A 16,329-nucleotide genomic window follows, 5' to 3' on the forward strand; every position below is an offset into this window, starting at 1 on the left:
GTCACCTGAGGCCGGATTCGAACCCGGGTCCCTGGCGCTGTGAGGCAACAGTGCTAACCACTATGCCACGTAGTTGGATACAAGTTACAAACAGTACTTTGCAGGATGAATGACATTATTATGGAAGCTACAAGAGATGTGGGCGAGATATCTCTATTTAGGGCAGGGTAGTGGCAGGTTGGAACTTCCACCCTCTACCCCTGACCCCGCTGTAAGCCCGATCCATTTTCCTGGATTAGAGTTACTTAGCTATGCAGTGCAGGCACCCAGTGGGATTCCCATTGAAGATCTCTGCTGCTTAAAGGGGCAGAAAAATTCCTGAAGGTGGAAATGGAGCCAAATAAATGCCAGTTGTTGTTGTTGCTATCCAGTGACCACTTGGGGTGAAATGTGGACAGCAGACTCAGTTTAGATACCCTCCACCATCAAATTGCCTGTTGATACTCATTCACCCGCATCCATGCCTTTGTACCCTCTAGACTTGACTATTCCAACGCTCTCCTGGCCGGCCTTCCATCTTCCACCCTCCATAAACTTGAGCTCATCCAAACTCTGCTGCCCGTATCCTAACTCGCACCAAGTCCCGTTCACCCATCACCCCCCGTGTCCTAACTCGCACCAAGTCCCGTTCACCCCTGTGCTTGCTGACCTACAACGCCTCAATTTAAAAATTCTCATCCTTGTGTTCAAACCCCTCCAAGGCCTTGCCACTCCCCATCTCTGTAACCTCATCCAGCCCTACCACACTCCGAGATCTCTGCATTCTCCAATTCTGGCCTCTTGCGCATCCCTGATTTTAATCGCTCCACCATTGGCGGCCGTGCCTCCAGCTGCTCAAGGCCCTGAGCTCTGGAATTCCCTCCCTAAGCCTCTGCCTTTCTACCTCTCTCCTCTTTTAAGACGCTCTCTCTTTGACCAAGCTTTTGGTCATCTGTCTTAATATCTCCTTATATGGCACGGTGTCAAATTTTGTTTACGCTCCTGTGAAGCACCTTGGGATGTTTTACTAAGTTAAAGGCACTATATAAATGAAAGTTGTTGTCAACTTAGTTCACAAGTGAATTGTCTGTTGAGTGACGTATTGGAGAGAGATGAGCACTCAAAGTAGATTCCAACTTGAGGGAAAAAACACACTACAACAATGACTACACTTCTATAGTACTTCTTTGGCTGTCAAGCACTGTGGGACGTCCTGAGGTTGCGAAAGGCGCTAAATAAATGCAAGTTCTTTCTTTTAATGACAATGATGGGACCTGCCAATCTAGGCAGGGTCTGACACCATGAGTTAAGAATCCCCATGTTTAAAGATTAATTAGGTTAGATTCTATTTGAATACACATATTAAATATATACAATGAAATTCTTTAAACAGTACATAAACATTGTTAAAATATGAAAAAGTTTATTTCAAGTTTCTATTTACAATAAAAATTTAAAATAAATCTTATGTTACAAAAATACTACACAAATCATCATAAATACAACAATTGAGAAGAGTCTGAAAATATCATAAATATCCCCCCCTCTCACTATAAATCGCAAGGCACAGGTGATTAGAAAACATGCTAAAACATTCAAATAGGAGTGTTCAAAAGGTATCACATTAACTTCTTAACCTCATTTTCTCATTGCAAATCCCCCATAAACACCAATATACAGCTCTTTCACACTACCAAAGCCTCTCTACCACCTACAAGTCAGGAGTGTGATGGAATACTCTCCACTTGCCTGGATGAGTGCAGCTCCAACAACACTCAAGAAGCTCAACACCATCCAGGACAAAGCAATCCGCTTGATCGGCAGCCCATCCACCACCTTAAACATTCACTCCCTCCACCACCGGCGTACCGTGGCTGCAGTGTGTACCATCTACAAGACGCACTGCAGCAACTTGCCAAGGCTTCTTCGGCAGCACCTCCCAAACCCGCGACCTCCACCACCTAGAAGGACAAGGGCAGCAGGCTCATGGGAACACCACCACCTCCAAGTTCCCCTCCAAGTCACATACCATCCCGACTTGGGGCATATATTGCTGTCCCCTCATCATCGTTGGGTCAAAATCCTGGAATTCCCTACCTAACAGCACTATGGCAGCACCGTCACCGCATGGACTGCAGCGGTTCAAGAGGAAGGCCCACCACCACCTTCTCGAAGTCAACTAGGGATGGGCAATAACTGCCGGCCTTGCCAGTGACGCACATATCCGGAGAATTAATTAAAAAAACTCTATGTACACTGCTTCCAAAACACAGAGAAAAATGTCATGAAGCACAGAAATGAGAAAGGTAACAAGTACTTTTTATCAAAAGTATTTACCCTCCGATGATAGGCACCTAATCCATCTCCTCTCCAGTACATTTCTAAATCCTGCACACTGTCCTTCACTTGGCCATTTCCACTGTGATATGTTAAATACCCATTGAGCACGGCATCACAATTTAATTTCCCGCCCCCTATGCAAGGAGCTAGCCGGTGTCCGCACTCTGCGTGGCTCACACGGGATCAAATACGTGTCCTGTCACACAGTAACGTTACGTGCTAGTGCTGCGTGACACTTCCGAGTGGCAAGTATCCAAATCAAGCTCATGAAAGTCCAAATCAGACGCAACCTTTCCAAATAGTATTCCTACTTTGCAGGATTTGCGTCAGCTTGCAGTTTATGCACCAAACGGTAGAATCTTTTCAAATGCTGCATATAGTGACAGGCCGCACCTGTGGAGAGAGAAACAGAGTTAACGTTTCAGGTCAATGACCTTTCGTGAGTTCTGATGAAAGGTCACCAACCTGAAACGTTAACTCTGTTTCTCTCTCCACAGATGTTGCCTGACCTACTGAGTATTCCCAGCATTTTCTCTTTTTACTAAATCAGTGATGTTTTATATATTTTTTTGTAAAAATAGGATTAAGCTCTCCTTAACAATTAGCCATCCCATACACCATGATTTCTGCAGTTCTATAAGCCTACCAAACTCGCCCATCTCCCTCTCGACTCCCCCACCACCTCCACACATGTTCAGATTGGCGGACTCCTGGAGTGGAAAAATCCACCTCTAGAAGTTGGAGTCCTGACGTTTCAGTGGCTGTGATGGTGAAACAACAATGACATCGTCAGAATCGTCCGATTCCACTTCTCCGGATGGCTGAGGCAGGTTTCGGCTGGACCTCGCTGGAAGTGAAGAAAACCACGTGTGTTGTTGGCTGCCAAACACTTTTATTTAAACTTTGTAAGAGTAGGAATAGACTGGATGTTGGGCGGTTCCTCCTTTTCCAGGGAATTGTGAGCCACTGGACTACATTGCCGGCTGGTGTGGTGGCTGCTGACTCTCTGCCTTCAAGAGGGAGCTGGACTGGTTCCTGACTGCGGCAGAGATCGCATCGTATAGAAGGTCAGTGTCTTTATAGGCAACACTTGGTCCGTGTGACCCCCTGGACTGGTTTCCATCGCCTGAGGTGGGTTGGACAGGAATGTTCAGAGAATCTTTTCTCTTATTGGCCCTGGGGTTTTTCCTCTGTTTTTTGCCTTCCCCAAGAGATTACATGGCTGCGGGGAGTGGTGGAGGAGAGCCTGTTGACATGAGACTCACCCTGGGAGCAGGCAAGGTCATTGTTTTAGACATTTTCTGGTCTATTTCCAACCACCGAACCCATAGAGGGTTCTTCCCCCCCACCCCCAGCATTTCAAGGCATGCGGCACATCTGTGGCAATGACCTGTCTTGCGCTTGGTGTGTTCAGTGTCGGTGACGGAGTCCCTAACGATAACCTTCGAGACACCGCGAGATTCCTAATAGATACCTTTAACATGGCGAGCCAGGTTTGGTAATTTCTTGGCTATTATCTGCGGAGGGCTTTACGGTGACATTTAGCACCTTCTTTGCCAAGACCCTTGCCTCATTTACCAGCAGACACCTGGTGCCTGTGGAACCGAAGACTAGTAAAGGGTTGGCATCTTCGGGAGAGGAAGAGGGGTGAAAATTAGGTGAATAAAGGAGGAAGAATCGGTTTGTAAAGGAATTGAAAATAAAAATACCTGTGACCCAAGTGCGGGAGTACTTACCCGATGAAAGTCTATTTGGTGAGATTTTGAGCTTCTTTAAAGGTTCTGTCTCTTCTTGGTCTTCATCCTCGAATATATCCTCTTCTATTTCATCACTCCATTCATCGTCTTTAAGGTACCCTGCAAAAATACATAGAATTTACAGCACAGAAACAGGCCATTCGGCCCAACAGGTCTATACCAGTGTTTATGCTCCACGTGAGCCTCCTCCCACCCCTCTTCATCTAACCCGATCAGCATATCCTTCTATTCCTTTCTCCCTCATGTACTTATCTAGTTTCCCCTTAAATGTATCTATGCTATTTGCCTCAACTACTCCTTGTCGAAGCGAGTTCCACATTCTCACCACTCTCTGGGTAAAGGCGTTCCTCCTGAATTCCCTATTGGATTTATTAATGACTATCTTATATTAATGGCCCCTAGTTCTGGTCTCATAAGAACGTAAGACGTAGGAGCAGGAGTAGGTCATTTGGCCCCTCGAGCCTGTTCCGTTATTCAATAAGATCATGGCTGATCTGATCTTGGCTTCAACTCCACTTCCCTGCCCGCTCCCCATAACCCTCAACTCCCTTATCGTTCAAAAAATCTGTCTATCTCCACCTTAAATATATTCAATGACCCAGCCTCCACAGCTCTCTGGGGAAGAGAATTCCAAAGATTCACGACCCTCAGAGAAGAAATTCCTCCTCATTTCCGATTTAAAAGGGTGCCCCCTTATTCTGAAATTATACCCCTAGTTCTAGATTCCCCCATGAGAGGAAACATCCTCTCTGCATCTACCCTGTCAAGCCCCTTCAGAATCTTATATGTTTCAATAAGATCCCCTCTCATTCTTCTAAACTCCAATGAGTATCGGCCCAGCCTGCTCAACCTTTCTTAATAAGATATTTATCTCCGGAATCAACCTCGTGAACCTTCTCTGAACTGCCTCCAATGCAAGTATATCCTTTCTTAAATAAGGAGACCAAAACTGTACGCAGTACTCCAGGTGTGGTCTCACCAACGCCCTGTACAGTTGTAACAGGACTTCCCTACTTTTATACTCCATTCCCTTTGCAATAAAGGCCAACACTCCATTTGCCTTCCTAATTACTTGCTGTACCTGCATGCTAACTTTTTGTGGTTTATGTACAAGGACCCCCAGATCCCTCTGTACCTCAGCATTTTGTAATCTCTCCCCATTTAAATAATAATTTGCTTTTTTATTTTTCCTACCAAAATGGATAACCTCGCATTTTCCCACATTAAACTCCATCTGCCAGATTTTTGCCCACTCACTTAGCCTGTCTATATCCTTTTGGAAATAACAACAGAAAACGCTGGAAATACTCAGCAGGCCAGGCAGCATCCGTGGAGAGAGAAACAGAGTTAACGTTTCAGGTCGAAGACGTTAACTCTGTTTCTCTCTCCACGGATGTTGCCTGGCCTGCTGAGTTTTTCCAGCATTTTCTGTTGTTATTTCGGATTTCCAGCATCCGCAATATTTTGCTATTATATCCCTTTGGAGATTCTTTGCATCCTCCACACAATTTGCTTTCCTACCTATCCTTGTATCATCAGCAAATTTGGCTACATTACACTCAGTCCCTTCATCCAAATCATTAATATAGATTATAAATAGTTGAGGCCCCAACATCGATCCCTGCGGCACCCCATTAATTACAGTTTGCCAACCTGAAAATGACCCATTTATCCCGACTCTCTGCTTTCTGTTAGTCAGCCAATCCTCTATCCATGCTAATATATTACCTCCAACCCCATGAGCTCTTACCTTGTGTAGTAACCTTTTATGTGGCACCTTATCGAATGCCTTTTGGAAATCCAAATACACGACATCTACTGGTTCCCCTTTATCCACCCTGCTCGTTACATCCTCAAAGAATTCCAGCAAATTTGTTAAACTTGATTTCCCTTTCCTAAAACCATGCTGACTCTGCTTGACTATATTATGATTTTCTAAATGTCCTGCTACCACTTCCTTAATGATGGACTCCAGCATTTTCCCAATGACAGATGTTAGGCTAACTGGTCGATAGTTGCCTGCTTTCTGTCTCCCTCCTTTCTTAAATAGGGGCGTTACATTTGTGGTTTTCCAGTCCGCTGGGACCTCTCCAGAATCCAGGGAATTTTGGTAGATTACAACCAATGCATCCACTATCTCTGCAGTCACCTGAACGCCATCGGGTCCAGGGGACTTGTCCACTTTTAGTCCCATTAGTTTGCCTAGTACTTTCTCTCTAGTGATGGTGATCGTTTTAAGTTGCCCCCCACTTTGATTATCCATTATTGGCATGCTTTTAGTCTCGCCCACAAGTGGAAATACCTTCTCTACGTCTATCCTATCAAACTCTTTCAGAATCTTAAAGACCTCTATCAGGTCAGCCTTCAGCCTTCTTTTTTGAGAGAAAAGACCCCTAACCTGTCCAATCTAGGTACAATCTCTCAGTTCTGGTATCATCCTTGTAATACACGTGGTCATTTAAGTTATGAATCAAGGTAGTGTGATGTGCAAGTTATTGGAGCCACACATAGCGGCTTGGGGATGGGGGGAAGCCAGGTTTAATCAATTCTACCTGGCTACACTGAGTTCCCGAGCCATGTTGCTGAATGGAGGTGCTTGGCCTCCAACTGCAAAGAATGGGTGGCAGAGAGGGAATAATTATTCTGGTCTGACGCAGGGAAGCTTAGCATAGGTTTTAACAGGAGAGGGCCATACTCTCTACAGTTTAGAAGAATGAGAGCTGATCTCATCGAAACATACAAGATTCTGAGGGAGAATGACAGGGTAGATGCTAAGAGGCTGTTTCCCCTGGCTGGAGAGTCTAGAACTAGGGGGCATAGTCTCAGAATAAGGGGTCGGCCATTTAAGACCGAGACGAGGAGGAATTTCTTCACTCAGAGCATTGTGAATTTTTGGAATTCTCAACCCCAAAGGGCTGTGGTTGCTGAATTGTTAAGTATATTCAAGGCTGAGATAGATTTTTAGACTCTAGGGGAATCAAAGGATATGGGGACCGGGTGAGAAAGTGGAGTTGAGGCCACGATCGTATTGAATGTCGGAGCAGGCTCGAGGGACCACTTGGCCTACTCCTGCTCCTCATTCTTACGTTCTTAATGAAGTGTAAATAAAGAAACTACAAGCGTCAGCTTAGCTCAGTTGGTAGCACTCTCACCGTGGGAGTCAGAAGCCTGTGGGTTCAAACTGCACTACAGGCCCGGGCAAATAATCTAGGCCGACACTTCAGTGCAGCACTGGGGGAGTGCTGCATTGTCAGAGGTGCCGTCTTTCGGATGAGATGTTACTCCGTCTCTCTCTGTTCAGATGGATGTAAAAGATCCCGTGGCACTCTTTGAAGAGGAGCAGGAAGTTCTGCGGGAGCCTTAGCCAACATTCTTCCCTCAACCAATGCCACCAAAAAGAACATTTACTTGCTGTTTGTGGGACCTTGCTGGGTGCAGAATGGCTGCCGTGTTTCCTACATTACAACAATGACTGTGCTTCAAAAGTGATCCACTGGTTGTAAAGCGTTTTGGGGCATGCGGAGGATGTGAAAGGTGCTATATAAATGCAAGCTCTTTCTTTTACATAACTTCAGATGAGTGGGAATGAAACTTGTCACCATTATAGTATTAACCTTTTGCCAAGGCACTACTTATCCAAAGGCTCTCACTTTCTTAAATCCTTGAGGGCCTTGGTAAGGATCCTACCCCAAATTAAATCTAGAAAAGAAACTGGTATGTTGGCCTTCGTAGCGAGAGGGTTTGAGTACAGGAACAAGGATGTCTTGCTGCAGTTGTACAGGGCCTTGGTGAGACCACACCTTGAGTATTGTGTGCAGTTTTGGTCGCCTTATTTGAGGAAGGATGTCCTTGCCATGGAGAGAGTGCAGCGAAGATTCACCAGGCTGATACCTGGGATGGCAGGAATGACGTATGAGGAGAGATTGGGTCGATTGGGCTTGTACTCGCTGGAGTTTAGAAGAATGAAAGGGGATCTCATTGAAACTTATAAAATTCTAACAGGACTAGACAGACTAGATGCAGGAAGGATGTTCCCGATGGTCGGGGAGTCCAGAACCAGGGGTCACAGTCTAAGGATAAGGGGTAAGCCATTTAGGACGGAGATGAGGAGGAATTTCTTCACCCAGAGAGTGGTGAACCTGTGGAATTCTCTACCACAGAAGGCAGTAGAGGCCAATTCATTAAATATATTCAAGAAGGAGTTGGATATATTTCTTAAGGCTAAAGGGATATGGTGAGAAGGCAGGGACAGGGTACTGAATTTGGATGATCAGCCATGATCGCATTGAATGGCGGAGCAGGCTCGAGGGGCCGAATGGCCTACTCCTGCTCCTATCTTCTATGTTTCTATGTTTATTAACCTTTTGCCAAGGCACTACTTATCCCCAGGTGGGCAGAAGAAACACTTCAAGGACACCCTCAAAGCCTCCTTGAAAAAGTGTAACATCCCCACCGACACCTGGGGATTCCTGGCCCAAGACCGCACAAAGTGGAGGAGAAGCATCCGGGAAGGCGCCGAACACCTCGAGTCTCTTCGCCGGGAGCAAGCGGAAGGCAAGCGCAGGCAGCGCAAGGTGCGCACGTCAACCCAAGCACCCCACCCACCCGCCCCTTCAACCACCATCTGCCCCACCTGTGACAGAGACTGTAGGTCCCGCATTGGACTCATTAGTCACCTGCAAACTCATTTATAGTGTGGAAGCAAGTTATCCTTGGTTCCGAGGGACTGCCTAAGAAGAAGAACTTATCCAAAGGCTCTCACTTTCTTAAATCCTTGAGGGCCTTGGGAAGAATCCTACTCCAAATTAAATCTAGAAAAGTACATAAGAACATATGAAATAGGAGTAGGCCATTCGGCCCCTCAAGCCTGCTCCACCATTCAATAAGATCATGGCTGATCTTCTACCTCAACTCCACTTTCCCGCCCTATCCCCATATCCCTTGATTTCCTTAGGGTTTGAAACATTCCTCTATAAAGAATGGGATTGGGAATAGAAAAGTGCTTATTTTAGCTGGAATAACCAAGGCTTCCGAACTCTGTAACAAGCGCGAATAGTGCAATTGGCTGTCGTCAGCGCCTGAATATCTCTAAGTGTAGGGTAGGTGCAAGCTGGTGAGGGGCTTTACTAGGTCACAATAAACCCGGCTAACTTTGGTGGAAGAAAGGTTGCTAGCCTACGAGCCAGGAGCTTTCTACACTTACCAGAATACTTCAACCGTGACTGGGCATCACTGGATTTCCTCGCTGCGATTGAGGTCTCTCTTGTGTCTCCAGCAGATCTGCCCTTTCTTTGCTCAGCACCATGAGAGACAAAGAGATAAAACAGAAGCAAATGGCAACTTTCCTTTAGACTTTCCAGATTTAGAAAACAACAAATAAGAACAGAAAATTCTGAAAACCCACAGAAGGTCCATCAACATCTAAAAGACAGAAAGAGGTTTTAGTGCTTCGGTTATTTGAATCCTGGTAGTGAAGGTCACAGTGCATCAACTGGCATCTGAAAGAGAGGACAGGTTCATGTCTCTCCCCAAATAATTATGGATGAGGAAGGACATTTAGCCTGTCTTAGTTTGTGGGAACCAGAAAGAGCCTAAAGTCCATCCTCTGCAGCATCCAATTATTTCTTAAATCATACCGGTGTTTTCACCTCCACTACTCTATCTGAAATCCATGACAAGTGTTGATCACTCTGTTAGCAAGAACTTCTGGATATCAATCCTAAATTTTCTTTTTACTCGTTTGAACATGTGTGCTCTTGCTCTACTCTCACAATTTAATATAAAGTAATTTTTCCATGCCTTTAATTATCTTGTGTACCTCTAAGATCACTGTTCAATACCCCAAGTATCTCCAGTCTTCCCTCACAACTCAGACCTTTGACACAGGCTCGTGGCTCTTCTCTGCACCATCTCAAACATGCAAAAGTCTCCCTTATGTCTCGGTGACCCGAGCTGGACTCAAGATGTGGCAGGAGCACGACACAGTTTGACCACCTATTCTTACTTGCAGTCTACTGTTTTGGCTAGATATCTCAGTGGACATGTTTAGCGTTGAGTCTCCCTTTTAACTCCATCAACACCATTTTTCCTTCCTATGTGCCGTACTTTAAATTTGTCAGCATTAAATTTCAGTTGCCATTGCATATTTTCTCCAGTTCATTCTGTAATCTCCGAGTTGCCTCTTCCGATTCCACATCACCTCCTAGTTTGGTATTGTGAAAATTTGACCAGTTTGTGTTGGGTCGCTGTGTCCAACTCATTGATGTAAATTTTGAAAGCTCAGTAGCGATCCCTGGGACACCTCACTCAGTACTTCCCGCACCCCAACATAACTACTCTTATAAGTGTTTTTGCTTTCTACCCTTCAGCCAGGTTCTTATCCATTCCCGCGATTTACCTTGATTCTTCACGGGGAAGAGCTTAACCAAAAGCCTTCCGTGTGGAACTTTGTCAAATGCCTTTTGGAAGTCTAAGAATGCAGCGTTGTAGGGCTTTCCACAGTCCATTTGGGTTGTCACTTCCTCAGAGATGTCAAGGAGGTTGGTCAAGCAGGACCTTGCCCTTCCAAACCCATGTTGACTGCGGTTTACCAGGTTATTGTTGTACAAATAACATCAAGTTTACTCCTGATAACAAATTCTATTGTTTTACACAGAACTGAAGTAGGACTAATGGGTCTGTACTTGACATCCCTTTGGAACATGGTTACCATGTTACCCTGTTTCCAATCTTCTGGTACATTCCCAGTATCTAGTCACTCCCTTACTATGATTTTCAATGCTTCACAAATCTCCTCCCTAGTCCTTCTTAGTCCTCTGGGATAAATATCATCTGTCCCTGGGGATTTGTTTGTTTCAGGACAGAACAGTTCTGATGCAGGCCTCCATCTAACTTGCCTTTCTCCTTCTGACGCTCTCCCTACACTCCTAAATATAAGCAAACTGGATCTGCCGTCAGATCGCGTGCAAACTGAACACGGAAAACCGGCCCCGTGTGGCTGCGCCTCTCCACAATCAGGCCTCTGTATTGGGCAGCAGAGTTCAGCAGACCTGTAAGGAGAGATTTTCCTGGTTGCACTGCATGGCCTGGGCGCAGGGAATATGGGAAAAATCGGGCGGGCTCCTTTACACGTGTGCGCACCAACCTGTCTGATCTTCCGATCTGGGAAAATCTCCCTTATAGAGACCGACAGCTGACCTCACATGTAAACGGAAGAGCACCGTGCAAGGAGGCTGTTCTCCAGATAATGGAACAAGCCTATTTATGCAAAGCCCCACTCTTACCTCCCTCTGAGGTATTGCGTCCGAGTCAGATGAGCCCTGAAGGAGGACTGGATGAAGGAGACGGCCTCGTCTCTCTCATCCTCTGCCAGGAGTTGATGCTGAGTGCTGTTGCTGTGAGAAGCTCGAGGACTCTGGAAGAAATGATCACGTCAATATAGAAATACACAGAACTGCTCACAATCACATAACATTTACATTCGGCCCAAATGGTCTATGCCGGCGTTTATACGCCACACAAACCTCCTCCCATCCTACCTACTTCATCAATCTGCATAACATTATATTCCTTTCTCCCTCATGTGCTTATCTAGCTTCCCCTTAAATGCATCTATGTTATTTGCCTCAATTAATCCTTGTGGGAGCAAGTTCCACATTCTTGCAACTCTTTGGGTAAAGAAGTTTCTCCTGAATTCCCTATTGGATTTATTAGTGAGGATCATATTGATGGCCCCTAGTTCTGGTCTCCCCCACAAGTGGAAACATCTTCTCTGCATCTAATTGTAAAGCCAGGACCATCAAGTAGGAAACTCATCCATTTTAGTCCAAAAACATCACTGACTGCAATGTGCAAGTCTCAGCTTTGCCCCGTTGGTATCACTCTTGCCTCAGAGTCAGAAGGTCGTGGGTTCAAGCCCCGCTCCAGGACTTGAGCACAAAATCTAGGCTGGTGCTTTAGCGCAGCACTGAGGGTGTGCTGCACTGTCAGAGGTGCCGGCCTTCAGAGGAGACATTAAACGCAGGCCTTGTCTGCCTGCTCAGGTGGAGGTAAATGATCCCATGGCTTTGTTCCAAGTGGGAGTTCTCCCGGGGTCCTGACCAACACCATAAATAATAGATTATCTGGTCATTCATTCACTTGCTGTGTGTGGGACCTTGCTGTGCACCAATTGGCAGCTGAGTTTGCCTATATAACAGCGACTGCACTTCAAAAAGTAATCCCATCAGTTGCAAAGTGCTTTGGGACGTCCTGAGTTGAGACTACACAAACTCATTTCACATTGGAACTTAGCAAACAGACACAAGATTAGTTCTTTAGATTTTATATCAATGGCGAGATCTGTAACGATGATAATGGAAACATTCTCCTCACAATAATGGGTCTGGTTAAGACAGTAAGATTTCGGAAATTCTTGGAAGGTGTTAAATACCTTGTTCCTTCGAGGGGAGGCAACGGGTGTTTTCTTCAGACGTACAGAGTGCATTCCCTCGAGCTTCTGCCGTGCTAAATGCCCCCGTGCAGACGCTTGAATCACAGTAATTGCCTAGGGACAACCAGAAGGGTAGAACGTTGATCCTAGAAAGCTTCAGGTCCACTTTAAAGCAGAACCCGATAGTGTTAAGTCCGTGAATGATTGAGACACGGACCAGCAGGAGTGAAAACAAACAAATCTTTACTGGTGGAAGTCAGTAGTGAAACTAAACAACAGAGGCTCTCTAGCGCCTTTTATACAGGGGTGGTCACTGCCGGTACTGCAGTCTGAGACCAGTTATTCTCTTATAAAGGTACATATACAACATATAGAATTTCCACCCTGGCTGGTTTTAATGGATAATCTTGCTTCCTTAATTTCGGACATGATCTTTTTTTAAAAAAAGAACTGTTAATTAAGGTGTTAGTGTTGGAAAAAAGAACGTTTTCATTTTTAAGGAACTACCATTGGTTTCAAGCACTTGCACCACGGTTCAGCTGCAGAGTAAAGTCCTGTATTCTGTCCCAGAGGAATATCCCGTAACCCCACCCTCACATACCGAGAGTGGTTAAACTTATCGACAGTGCAAACCCTACCTCCAGTTCTAGAACAGTAGAAGCTTACATACGAACAGGAGGAGGCCATTCAGCCCCTCGAGCCTGTTCCACCATTCAATTAGATCATGACTGATCTGCATCTTAACTTCATCTACCCGCCTTCGTTCTTTAACCAATGTTTATGTCCCATTGCTTGCGTAGCTCTGCACTGCTGTGCATCTGACACTGGTTCTTGGGAAGGTAAAGGTGTCTTTAATTGGCGGTTTAAGTCAACCCCTCTGGGAAGATTTAAATAAGGTTGGATTAGCCTTGGGGCTAAACAAGTTTGCCTTTTCCCAGTATAAAGCAGACTTGACATTAGTAGTTTGGGTTATCTGATACTTGGGCTGACTATTATGTGATTTTGTCCATGCTAACTGGGAGTAATAAATTCTTCTCCAGACCAATTATTTTGAGTTCTTTCATACCTAGAAAATAAATATCCTACTTTGACTTCAGAATCATCATTTTATTTCATTTTCTTGGTTTCCCCAACACTAACACCAAGCGTGGCTGAGAGTACAAGCATTCTACTCTGCATCAGCTACTAGGAGTTGCTGGACAATGACTTGGGACTTCCTCTCCCTGCAGGGAATGCCTGGTCTCCACTTGGTGCCTCTCTGTAGTAACAAGGTTTAGATCAGGAGCTTAGCTGGGTGTGAGCTGGGGTGGGTGGTGGTTGGGATCGGACATATGTCCCACTGCTCTGTGATGCTACACATTGGGACTCTGTCACAACACTTGACGTGACAGTGACACGGATCTCAGAGCAGGGTGAGGGATGTGGTATCAGGTATCACTCGGAATCTGTCGGTTTCATTGTGTCCGAGAAATTTACACAAAACTCGGGTATTTAGGCAGCAGATCACACTACAACAAAGGGAGGGAAGGGGTTCAAAAGTCTTGAAGTCTTATTATCTTAATATTGTTGTCATAAATCTCATCATCGAGGAACTACCTATGAAATAACACTGGATGGCCAGCTGGTGGCGCCGTCCAAGGAGTATAAATACTCGGGCGTTGGCCCCAGCTTGCCAGGGACATTTTGTAAAGACAAGGAGCGAGTGAAGTACAACTAGATCTCCATGTTCTGAACCAAGTTGATTAAAGCCTTGCTTTATACTCAAACCAAGTGCGTAGTGAGCTTTATTACGTCGATTGTATTTAGTTACAAATTTTGACATTACTCAAAATATTGTTCTCTATTTGGTACAGGGTCAAACTTACCTCGTCCATGTCTATGTCTTCTTTCTATACAGGTTAAAGGAAAAAAAGAACATTGAAGCTTGCTTATAATTATAGGAAATTGACTAAACCATTCTCAAAACCTGTAACTCCCCAAAAGTACATCCTCCATATTGATTGACAAGACAGTTCTTCTTTCACAAATAGCTATCAGAATGTGCCACACGCCCACCTTGCACTGATAAACCATCACTGTCAAATGTTAAACATTAAGACACAATTGTTCTGGGGTGTGAAGGATGGAATCGGCGAGTACTGTAACACTGTGCAGCCTATTCCGAGCTCCACAAGGAAGAGCCAAGTCTACTCCTCGAGACTCTTAATTAGAAAATACAGAGTGGATTCGCATCAATTTCATCACCTCTTCCGAGTCGTCTGACACTACCTTGACCACACAAAGCTTTTTACATATAGAATTACATAGAATTAACAGCACAGAAACAGGCCATTCGGCCCAACTGGTCTATGCTGGCATTTATGCTCCACACGAGCCTCCTCCCACCCTACTTCCTCTAACCCCATCAGCATATCCTTCTATCCCTTTCTCCATCGTGTACTTATGTAGATTCCCCTTTAAGGCATCTATGCTACTCGTCTCAATCAGTCCATGTGGTAGCGCGTTCCACATTCTAACCACTCTCTGGGTAAAGACTCTCCTAAATTTTTTATTGGATTTATTAGTTACTATCTTATATTTATGGCTCCTAGTTTTGGTCCCCCCACAAGTGGAATCATCTTCTCTGTGTCCACTCTATCAAACCTTTTCATCATTTGAAAGACCTCCATTAGGTCACCCCTCAGCCTCCTCTTTTCTAGAGAAAAGAGCCCCAGTCGGTTCAGTCTTTTCTGATAGTTATAGCCTCTTAGTTCTGGTACCATCCTTGAAAATCTTGTAAAAGGCTCGGAGGAAAAGACTTTCCAGCATTTAGTCGCATGAGTACCATCCAATTATGCTCAGTTTGTTCTAATTTGATCTTCCTCTGTCACAAAGAATTACACTCATGAAGCCCTTAATTATTTACCTGGACTATCAGAACTCAGGATTATGATTGACTAGGACATGCTTACAGCATAGCGTCAGAGGGTAGCACTCTTGTCTCCGAGTCAGAAGGTGTGTATTCAAGCCCCACTCCAGGACTTCAGCACATAACTTCAGGGAAGTACCGAGGGAGTGCTGCACTGTCGGAGGTGCTGTCTTTCGGATGAGACGTTAAACCGAGGCCCCGCTTGCCCTCTCAGATGGACGTAAAAGATCCTATTCAAAGAAGAGCAGGGGAGTTCTCCTGGTTTCCTGGTCAGCATTGATCCCTCAAACAATACCACAAAAAACAGATTAACTGGTCATTCATCTCACTGCCGTTTGTGACCATTGCTGGAGCAGAATGGATGCTTCTGCTGGCTATATTCAATGTATCGAAGGACCTCTGTGAGACTGAGCTCCTGGAGTGGAGCCTCGTTAGATGGGAGCGCGAGTCGGAGACAGGGCTATAACAATACAGCTCTCACTAGTACTTCGATCTAGCTGCAGTCCAGGGGCACAGGCTCGCTGAATTTGCCCTCGTATCTAAACTTGTTCATGGTAACTTAAAGATTGGAATCCCTTTATCTGTCTTGTTGCATTAGCAAAGAAGCCACAATATACAACGTAGGGGCAGAAAATCCAGCACTGAAGCAAATCCTGAACTTAGAGGCTCCAATTCCAAAGGATCAGACTCTGCTCACCAGCTCTGTCACTGTGAAGCCTGTGTATGCACAATTATAAACCAGCACATCATTGTCTACCAGTCAGTCAGGTTACTCAGTTTCAGGCAATGGAAACCCTCCTATTTTTTTAAAATCACCAGGTGAAGGACCAAACTCCATAAATCAGATTGAAAAAATAAGTTGATGGAAGATGAGGCAAATCAAGTAAAACGATTAGGTGCTGCCAAGCTCTGGT

The 16,329-nt window shown here is 45.1% G+C and overlaps 1 protein-coding gene across 2 annotated transcripts in view; it reads right to left on the reverse strand.

Moving 5' to 3' along the window:
• Positions 1-1,378: 1,378 nt before the first annotated feature.
• Positions 1,379-16,329, reverse strand: part of iqce (IQ motif containing E) — a 98,599-nt gene continuing 83,648 nt past the window's right edge. For both annotated transcript variants that reach the window (XM_086000198.1, XM_086000197.1), the window contains 6 exons: positions 14,373-14,396; positions 12,508-12,621; positions 11,360-11,490; positions 9,280-9,365; positions 4,056-4,175; positions 1,379-3,166 (listed from right to left, as the gene is read on the reverse strand). In XM_086000198.1, the coding sequence (XP_085856324.1) occupies positions 3,051-3,166; positions 4,056-4,175; positions 9,280-9,365; positions 11,360-11,490; positions 12,508-12,621; positions 14,373-14,396 (591 nt within the window). In that variant the 3' untranslated portion in view covers positions 1,379-3,050. The remainder of the gene's footprint in view (positions 3,167-4,055; positions 4,176-9,279; positions 9,366-11,359; positions 11,491-12,507; positions 12,622-14,372; positions 14,397-16,329) is intronic.

The sequence above is a fragment of the Somniosus microcephalus genome, chromosome 11 (assembly GCF_052327205.1).
Source record: "Somniosus microcephalus isolate GS21.2 chromosome 11, FLI_Smic_1.0, whole genome shotgun sequence".
Taxonomy (NCBI): domain Eukaryota; kingdom Metazoa; phylum Chordata; class Chondrichthyes; order Squaliformes; family Somniosidae; genus Somniosus; species Somniosus microcephalus.